Source organism: Varroa destructor, unplaced genomic scaffold (genome assembly GCF_002443255.2).
Source record: "Varroa destructor unplaced genomic scaffold, Vdes_3.0 BEIS01000006.1, whole genome shotgun sequence".
NCBI lineage: Eukaryota > Metazoa > Arthropoda > Arachnida > Mesostigmata > Varroidae > Varroa > Varroa destructor.
In genome coordinates this window covers 8,843,578-8,854,300 of record NW_019211459.1, presented here as the reverse complement: position 1 = coordinate 8,854,300, position 10,723 = coordinate 8,843,578, and the positions used below count along the sequence as shown (strand labels likewise).

The following is a 10,723-nucleotide window of genomic DNA, read 5'->3' as shown; positions in this document are numbered from 1 at the left end:
TATATGTAGCTAAACAGAACACGTTTGCTCGTTAGCTTTGTTAAATGATGATGAACTTCTCATTCATTCCGACCGCCAATATACTAAACTCATATACACTCTCCGCGATATTGCTATCGAAGAATATCACGCGGTATACATGGTATTACCGCATGCTTCCGTACGGATCTAACGAAAAACGTCGTTCATCTTATATGTTTTTACATAGAACTATTTTTCCATAGATATATTCGGACACCTATGGCCGTATGCTACGCGAAGACCATCTGTCCGCCCAGCCAGTCTCCTTATAATTCGAGTCATTAGCTACCGTTGCGACTCCTCACTGATAGCCAAATAGCTTAGAAGCCAATTGAAATGACGGCAAACATCCCTATTGGTTTAACTCATTCTGAATTGTCAGTGAAGGAAGTTACCTATGCTAACGATAGCACATGGACTGACTATAATATCCCTCCACGAGCGTGGATATCCATTGCATTGCCACGATGCCATATATATTACACGTCGATTATACGATACAGACGAAATACGGGTCCTGACAGGCGTAGTGCTCATATCAATCAGTAGATCTGAAAAGCCACAGTTAGTTCATAGTCCTATTACGAATATACGAAATGTATAATCGTGTATGCGTGTATACGACGTCATACGTGTAATGAAGTTGAGGGTAATAGCGATGGCGTTAGTTACGTTGGATTATCTTCTCCGACCGACTTCTTCTACCATAGAGGAGCAACAAGCGTCACTACACTTATAGCCCTGTGCTGCATATATCTTTACTATTACTAGCATTACCGGTGTAGTTTTGCTCACACATGTGCACTGCAGTACGATGTTACATAATACGCTGTAGTTTTGCATGGCTACGATAGTTTTCCTACCTAACGATGACGTCTATGTTGTATAGTACATAGACTACGGCTTCATTGTCACGTAGAATATTCCGTTAACCGACAAGCTCGCACATGATCTCGTCGGTGTTCATTGCTGCTTCAGATTATTTAATAAGATCGACAGCGCAAGATAGATACAGTTCCGAAGGCAGGCGACCGGATCAAGAAACTGATGCACAGCCGAAATACGTGGCAGGAGCAGTTGTTGGAGAGAAGGCAGGAAACATAACTGATTCACTCACGTTGAACTACTGAGGTCTGTCTGAGGCTTCTATCGCAGATGTTTTCCATAACAGCAGGACCAATGCGACGAAGCTGCCGACCCAACCGAGTGTGCAGCAGCAAGTGCAATCAGTTATGATGCTGTACACTACGAGCCAGCGAACACGTTTCCAGCACACATCGACCGTTCGATCTGCCTTGCTGATGGTACACAATGTGTACGTTTGACAAGCTAGAAAAAAAAAAAACGAGAAATAATTTCTTTGTGCAGCCATGGCAGCAAACTCAAGCAACAGCGAAGGGGTGATGAACAACACCAACACATCCTTCAAAGTGGGACATGCTTATACCGGCAATGGCGGGGGCACTTTTATAAGAGGCTTCACTGTTTCAATGGTATAGCAGCCTCACAAATTCGTCGTATACAGTACGTTCGCGTATATGGTTGCGGCAGCAGTATAGCTTTGTGACAATCAGAAAATCATACAACGACCGAGCATGAACTACTCATGTGACTCTGTTGGTCGATCACCAATCTGCTTGGTCTTTATCTATCTGTTGAATAGTAGAGGATTCTCGCTGATGTTGTGAAGGCGGATGAAACAAGCGGTTCTGTTATAACGTTGTACTGTTCTGGATGCGGACCGGAAAAAATATGGGAATAGCATCACATCGACGGATCAAATCATCGAGCGGTACATGACAATAACTTAGCTCTAGCCATATTAACAAGAGTAGCATGTCGGGGGTATAACATCACTGCTTAGACGACTATATTCATTTGTATTTGCTCTAGTGGTTTTTTTCTTTGCCACACCACATTGTTCATATCTCGTCTAGTATCTATGAATTGTATTCAGCTAAGACCTCTATCTGAAATACACGACCAAATTCTTCACTGACCTTTAGTTTAATGAAACTTACCTGTTTGAAGCAGCAAAAAAAAGAAGACTAGTGTTGCTGCGCCTAATAGGCGTCCAGTGTCCCCCGTCTGAAGGGGACGCGTTTCTTCGGCGGCGATCTTCATTCGTCGCGCACGCCCATCGTAGTTGGCACAAGTATCATCCTTAATCACTACATTAACAATTTTTTTGCCTTTTTCTCGTACTGCGAGAAGCCTATGACGACTCGCGCACAGCCCGACACCGACGCCAGATGTAGGCGCCATCCTATTGTAAGGGGTTCGTCGGAGGCTACCTCCAAACCTGCACAACGTCTATCCGTTGATCATGTCTGTTGACGTTGGTCCTCACGAACACGTATCCCTTGAGGGCACACTGAACAGAAATGTCACTATTATTGGAGGATATTTTTCTTCTTCTTACAGAAAAACTAGATCTGCAACACGCCTATCTTATATGTATGGCATCTATCCAGTAAATTTGTTCTGCGTAGGTCTATGCACAGATGTTGTTTTGTTAACTACAGCCAGCAGGAACTTTGTTGTATATAGTCCTTCAGGTGCAGTAGGTTTCGAAGGGGTTATCTCAGGACACCGTTCCCACTTATAGCTCAGCGTAGTTTGTACTCGATGTACTTCACTCACGAACGGCCCCAGTCCCGCCTCGCACCGATATTCACAATCACTTTCGCACCCCTTTCAAATTGACTTTTTGTACTCGCACTTAACGAAAGCCGCGAAAGGCTCGAGAAGACTTCACCCTTCAAGCTAGCTTCTACAGGTTCCACTTCGCACCACTTCTCGTGCACAGCCGACACTTGAAATCTTCACTGTACAATTTATCGTTGACTTAATCTCGCTTGACTTTCGTTCACTTTAAAGTGGGAACTAGTTTCATAGGCCCGTACCGCGTTTCGTCGTTGAACCTCGCTTTACTCTAGTTGCGGCCAAAGCGTCGATATCTGGTTTCTTTTCATCATCTATGCTAGTAGCACCGTTCGTGGTTGCAGGCGTCGTACTAAGTGTGTATCAGTGGCTGTAGTGGCCTTCTTTGTTAGCCTTTCGGCACTTCGGTCTTTCAACGTCTTCGCCGTTGCTTACTTCATAACGCTACCCGCGCTATTCGTAACGGTCAGTCACAACGCGGCCGGAACGCGGTTCGGCCAAGGCGCAACTGCCGCGAGAAAGTGGGTTAGACAAGCGATGCGGCAGAATGGGTAAAGAGAAGGCGATGGCAACAGCTGCTGCAGTGGCGTTAGTGGTCCGGACACGGCCGCCGCGAGGGCTCATCAAGTCCAAGACCAAGATCCGCAGCGGCAGCAGCCGCTACAGCAGAAGCAGCTGTTGTATAGCAATGGCACGAGAACTGGCGGTGCTGTTGCTTCAGCCGATGATGATGATGATAACGATGATATTGTCTGATGAGGGGAAGACGTTGGTGTGCCATAAACGCAGCAGCTTCTGCTAGGGAAGGCGCCACAATCGCCACCGCTCGAATCGCTGTTGGAAAAGCAGAAACAACGGAAACAGTAGAGGAATACGGAAAATCGGGTGAGAGAAGAACACGAGCGAACCTAGCGGAAAAGCGTGAATATTTCCTAACCGAAAAGTACTCCTGTAGCACGTATACACCGATGATGGAAGTGATGGCAGTCGTGCCAACATCTGGCTGATGGTCGTCGGCAACAAAATCGATATAGTGGAAGGATAAAGAGGCCAAACAACAAATAGCGGATCGATGATACATAATAAAAATGTAAGACTGTACTCTTTCTATAAATGCGACAGGTGGAAAATGTTAACGTGTACTTTGAATATCTGGCAGGATTCTGGATGTTGCCAAGCTTTGCAAAAACGATCAGGAGCACATGTTTCGATGTATTTATTATACGTACTAAAAGTAATCAAGCTGACTGACTGCATTTGTGTGTGTACAGGCTTTGTGACATACAATAGGGCTCGAGACGACAAATTCCCGAGCTGTCGTAGTTCAGAGGAATATCCGCGCTTCCAGATAAACGGTATGAGTCTGTTATAGCGCACAAAAAACAATTTAGAAACATCGCCGGGCATCATTACTGCGTATGACGACAAGTTCCGACGATATACAGACGAAGGACATAGTAGTGTGGTCTGAGAGCCCTGTTATGTGCCTAGCAAGCTATAATTACCTGTTGGAAACCGCTCAAGATATAATCTACCTGTAAGCGGTGATAAAAAGCATAATACGAAAGCTTTGACTAAAGTAAATGGAAAATTAATAAAAGCGACAACGAAATAAAGCACATCTATAAAAAGTGTTTACTGTGCTTAATTAATATTTACACCATATCTGTTGAAATTCGCAAGAACAGCTTCTCAGTCGGACCTTGGATCACCCCTAATTATTTCGCAAGCACGTAACGTCTGGTCTTACGCGGTAACCGCGTAATTCTTTCAGAAGAACACTCACTACAGACCAGGACCACGTACGTCGCACTGTAGCTAGGCCACGATTACAATTCGTCTCCAATGTTACCGATTGCATCTAAGCCTAACGTGTAGTCGTTAATAATTAATAGGATAATGGCCGACTAAAATCAAATATTGAGTTTCTGGCCGACATATGCGCTCTCTGAAGTTCGATGACGTACATTGACTCTAGCTTGTTCAGTCACGTAGAAAGCGTTCCATGAACCTGTCCTATCGGTCCGTAAGTAGATGGTTTAAATAAAGACGAATCGATTTCGTCCGCTGAAACGACATGAAATGAGGCGCATTCATCCAAGAACGTACATGTAAATTGCCGGCTTGCATAATCTCAAGTGTATGCACTTATGATCGAACAAATTCAACTTCAGACGTACTTCTGTCTTTATTAAGCACGTGAAAAAATAGTACTATTTTTCAATTAACACATGGCTTACAGCGAAGTAAATAATACCAGACTTCAATGTTGAACATGTATACGCATGCGTGACAAGGTAAGACAAAAAATCAAATGATGACTATTTCAGTCGTATTAGGCTTGGCAAAACGATATAACGGTCACCGATCCCACTGTTATATTACAGGGTCTCAACCGCGTTGACACTTCCGTATGACAATATACGGTTCTCGTTCGGGGTGCGTGAGGTGTTCAGCAAAACTAACCGCTGTCGGGTCGCCGAAACGATCGTCACCTCCAGTAGTACGCCGAATCCCAAATATGTTTTTCTATGTTGAAAGTAAAACAAGAAAGGCGTCGTCAAGACAAATTAAACCGAAGAGCAGGTGACTTTATCGTTGGTTCTAACGGAAAAAAATAGATGAAAGTCAGTCATATGGATGTCTAGCAAAGCGGGAAGTGTATAGAGCTTCATGCAACACATAACTATAAATGACTGTACAAAATTTAATTGGATTTAATCATCGTCGCCCTATCTCCATGTGCAGAACGAGTAAACCTCTATAGCAGTAAGTCCAGTTGTGGCCTTAGACGGTATCTGTACATACCCGTGTCGCAAAAGATCTGGCCATCTAGTGGACCTGATAGAAATTAAATAAACACTATGAAATAAGCGGAAAGAAGGAAAGGTTTTAGTAACCGGAGAAATTTATTTAAATTAATGGCAATATAAATCGACGGTAAGAAATGTGATCCAAGAAAGCATTCGTTTTAGTGTCTGGTTCGTCTGACCATCAAATTTATTTTAAAAATATGGTTGTCAAATTGCAGGACTATACAAATAGCACACAACCTGTGGTCGTGTGCTATTTGTATAGTCCTGCCTCACGTAGAAATTCCTTATATTGTAGGGAACGGGGCCTTCCGGTTTTGAGTAGAACGTGGGGTTGCTCTGTCCTTTTCAATTCTTCTTGCACCTGCTGTTATTGTTTGTTCTGGCTTTCTTTTTTTCGTAAAAAAGAATGCCTATTCCAGGACCTCAAGCTAAATCCAATCGACGGGCCGAAACGTTGCTGTCTCTTTAATACGAATTCACACTATGGGATGATATCTTCTGTGGAATTAACATCTGACACGGTTAGAGCAATGCTAAAACGTAGTAGCAGACAAAGTACAAATACCTATATTGTAACAAACACTGACGAAGTTAGAAGGGTAATTAAGGGGGAAGAAAGATATCGAATTATTTCTCAAGGAGACGTTCACTGTAGCATGACAAATACCCGCATTTACATCAGAGTGTTCTGATGAGGGTCCTTTCGAAAGATTTCGTGGTATAACTAGTGGTCAATTATTTACATGCTACTTACTGTGACACGATATAGCTGCGAACAAATATAATTGCTAACACCAGCATTTACTATACTATACGATACGATACCATCACGATTATAAAAGCACGTAAAATCTATTGATCGATTCACCGCCGTTCGGTTAAACGTCACCGCAACGATATTACGTGTTGTCGTACGTTGCAAACATCAGTATTTGGACACCTCTAGGTGAATTGTGCCATAAAATCAGTACCAAGAACGTGCCCAAGTTTACCTCATAACAGCGACGGTTGTAAAGAAGCCAGTGTGTTCTTCACTATTGTCTCTCGCTCCGCCCGTGTTGGGGGTTGCGAGAACGAAAAAGAAATACTACAGGGATCAGGTGGTATAACGACAGGCAGAATTTAACATATATATATCTCGCCGACCGGCTTTCCCCGTCTTATCATCATCTTTTTGTCTAACAGAGTCAGCATACAGGTGTAATCTTCATTCTTATTTCTTTCAGCGTCGCCTGTCATCTGTCTACCTGACAAGCAATTGTTTGCCAGCTATTCTCGAACGACGCTGCATAAACTTTTACATGTCCTATTATTACTGTGCAGTCGCTAGGACTCGAACTAAGCAGCCATTGAATTGCCACGACTCTGTAAATGTACAGATACGTGGATGAGATACAACAATATGAATAGGCTCACGGAGACATGGAGACGGGCAGACGCATGGAGCAGTTTGGCGGGCGCATTGATCTTCTCTCGTACGAACCGTATTGTCTACGTCATCGGATCACATCTGAATCGATTGTTGGAAAAATGTCAGATCGGTAAAAAATGAAGGTGTCCCACATTAGTGTTATGCAACATGTTGCACAAATCGTAATTCAATTTGTCATCTTTTCGAAAGCATTCTATATGGCTGATCTTCTCTTGCTGTTCCCAACGACGCGCATCCCCCGTGTCTCCCCATTCCCTCTCGCCGTCGACGAACGCTGAGATGACCGTCAAGTACAGTCGAGCCAAGTTGCAACGTTAGAACAAACAGCAGCGGCAATATTAAATCTGCCAGGTCCTAAACAGAACGATATCGAAGGGTGCAGTTGGAAGTGGATTTAGGTATAGAACAAATGTGATTTCTAGATGTGGTAAAGACTGCCGTAATGACTACAGAATTGTCGGGGGACTATAAAAGGGGAGTAGCATGTTTTTTTTCCCCGACTTGCTACGTATATATATATATAGGTATTTTAATTGTTTCTGCTATTATAATGTTGTTGTTATTATTATTGTTGGTAGTATTAGAGTTTTCCAACAGATTTCTAGACTCGGGCGTACTTTTCTGCGGGTAACATTAAGCGATAATCAAGGAACTGTGGTAGCATTGTCTCATTGTCGTTGGTCACTCAATTCAACTTAATTTTTTGCATATCACAACATAATACTGCCAAGTTCATCGCGTAGATCATAGCGAAGTGCGATCCCGACAGACAGTCCGTTAAGTATTACGGATAACCTACCATTGCGCTTTTGTAGCGAACAATGACAACCCACAGAATTCCGGTAATGCCGTTTAATTCAAATGGACAAAAGTATGTTTCACGACTGATCTCAGACGGTCTCTAGACGTCTCCTTTAGCTTTCACTTCGCCACGTCTTTAACGGCAATTTATCTAGTTTATAAGAAATTGTTCGTACACTTTTTATACTGCCAAGTGGAATATTATGTTCCATTATACGACAGTAACGCGTATCGTGGCAATTTCAATAACATTTCGCTTGGGTGTCGCGCTCCGTTAAAATCAGTTATTTCCGCCTCATGAAAAGTGGACTTCAAGATATGCTTGCTTTAGGCAGTGCCAGCCATAATAAAATAGATAGTCGATATAACTTCCTTTTTTTTAACCATACTCAGATTGAAGAGCTCCGTTGGGACATACAAAGCTAATTTCAAGTAACTTAATTATACATGGATGCTACGACAGTCGATCGTCGATGGTTAATGATAAGGCACTAGGTTGAAGTGGTGCGCGATGGTGGCATGTTGTCGCTACAGCTGTATTGCTCGCTATCAATCATCGGGGGATTCAGCAATACTTGGGGGGTTTTCAGGGCTTTGTAGCGGTCACGCGTTCTCTGACGGTAGGACGTTATGGACAACGGTTGCAGTGTTGCTCATTGTCAAACATATCCTAAACCAGAATTGAAGTGGAAGCCAAGTCCTTGACTTGTTCTCGTCCTTTGATTCAGTTTCATTTTAAGTCAAATATCTTTATTTAGTCGTCATGTATGTGGATTTGCGTGACGTAAACTAGGAATCTTAAAGGGAAATCAACAACACAATCAAAATGATAGAGAGGAGAGGAGAGGATCAGAACGACGTTAAGGCCAATGCAAGGTTCTGTTACTACATATTTCTACTAATCTATGCATGCAATCGATGAATACGCACATTGGACGTGTATGGTGGATATATATTATATCGGATGTAAAAAAACATGTCGCAGGACATACAGTATATGACGCGGCCACACCGTACGCAGACGACTGGCTCTTTACAGTTGAATAATATCTGCTAGAATGTCAGCTGTTAATTAAAAATTACTTGACGGGCGAGAATGGCGAAGTTCTGCATCTGCACTCAGCGGCGTGATCTATGGGTCTTAAGAGAGATACGAACATATACCTTAAATACTAATTCATTCAAGTAGGCGAAAGGATAATTTTCCTATGAAAGTTACTTAGATGTAAAGTTGGACCGGTGCATCGTACGAACACGACTTAGGTTCAATAATAATCTTCAAGCTGCCGCGGTATGTAATAGCTATATGTAGTACGGTAGCCGACGTTAACACTCCCCTCGTAGAAGTGGATTTGGCCAGCAAATGAGTATTCTGGTGTAATATTCTCTAAGTAGATATCCTCAATGTACGTCCACTACCTTTTTAGGCAAAAACCTTTTAGGTACATTGTAGAAGGTCTCAATAAAGGGTTTTTCCTTTTCGATCGTGCTAATGATACTATTACCGGTCCCTTTAGTCGAACTTCGATTAACCGTATTTAAATTAGCGACTGGCTATGTAGTCCCCGACGGTTCTCACAGGAATTGCTACACTTAAATAAATTTCATTCACCTCTGCGCTAAGTTTTCTTTATCATAAACAGTAGTTATGTAAATGCTAGTGTTTATTAAGCCGTTATGTTTTGCCGTCATAGAAGAACAACGGGAAAGCCGTCTTATCGCTCCGATTTTTTTCGCAAGAACATTTCGGTTACGGTTGCATTTTCCAAATGTCGCCGCTAGCTACCATAGATTTTCTCAGGTGTTCCTTCCCCTTCCATATTTAAATCGTGAAATGGGTTTAATTAGCACGGCATCAACTGGCCCGACCGCGGTAGTGTTGCACCAAAGCTTCGCATACGCTAAACACAAACGCCTTGGATTATTCTATTGTGATGGTTCCTAGCCTTATTTAAAAATGTCCTATAAGAACACCGTAATAACAACAAAAAAGTTCTCCTACTGCTACAACTGCAGTGCCAACCATCTAGCGACGAGCGCCGAAGCCGTAAGCGCTCACCCTAGTCATCATCACTCCAATCGCCAACTCAGCCGCGACTCGTACCATTGCCTTTAAAAATTACATACCTACCAACTACACATAGAAAACTGCTGTGAAAAACATTTCTACGGTCGTTTTGACTATACAAACACACATACACGCAGCAATTTGGCGCAATGGTCGGCTATCGAATGTGTGTCTGTGTGAATGCCTCTTGGGGTCAGCAAGGATTTTTTTTTCAACTCAATGACGAATGAAAAATAAATTTCACTAATGATTAAAAGATCGGACAAGATCCAAGCGGTGTAACGCTACGCTAACTAGCAGTGGTCAACCGCTTTGTGGACCTATTGGATTTGCGCTTTCACATCAGTAACATCGATAAGCAAGGTCTTGCGCTATTTTCTAGCCTATCACCGCTGTTTTAACTGGACGGCCGCAGCCGCAGCAACTACCTTACTAATGTCCGTTTCCGTTGACTACTGCTACAGTCCGATAGGGGCATAGGACGCACAACATGTATCCGTCCGTTGAACTATTAGCGACCATTAGTTTCCGCAACGGATACGGCTGCAAACGCGTTAGTGCAGTTACTGCTATTGCAGCTGGCGAAACTACGCAGAAATACCAGCGGCAATTTAACGTTGTTACCGTTACTGGTGTGCCAGGACTGCCGTGCTCGTGGATTACGTATGAGCCCCCCCCGTCTGCCCCTATTTTACTAAACCTTGTGTATGTATGTGCACGTCGATAGCAACGGCGGCAGCGAGAGCAAACGCTTGCGGCCCTGTGCAGTATCCAAAAATATATACGAGTCAGTATTGGAGCGTGTCGACGCGCCAAGGGTCGGCTTGTCGCACTGAATAACAGTGGTTTTTAGTTGTCATTTACGCAGGCGTCCACGAGTGCAGCCGGACGACTTGCTAATATATGTTATGAATATGTTCA

At 43.2% G+C, this 10,723-nt stretch overlaps 1 protein-coding gene across 8 annotated transcripts in view; it reads right to left on the bottom strand.

The window, feature by feature from the left end:
• Nucleotides 1-3,437, bottom strand: part of LOC111253556 (uncharacterized) — a 134,005-nt gene extending 130,568 nt beyond the window's left edge. For 5 of the 8 annotated variants that reach the window (XM_022813126.2, XM_022813127.2, XM_086993694.1 and 2 more), the window contains exon 1: nt 2,043-3,437. In XM_022813126.2, the coding sequence (XP_022668861.1) occupies nt 2,043-2,286 (244 nt within the window). In that variant the 5' untranslated portion in view covers nt 2,287-3,437. The remainder of the gene's footprint in view (nt 1-2,042) is intronic. The other 3 variants (XM_022813129.2, XM_022813130.2, XM_022813131.2) reach the window with 2 other exon arrangements.
• Nucleotides 3,438-10,723: the final 7,286 nt, after the last annotated feature.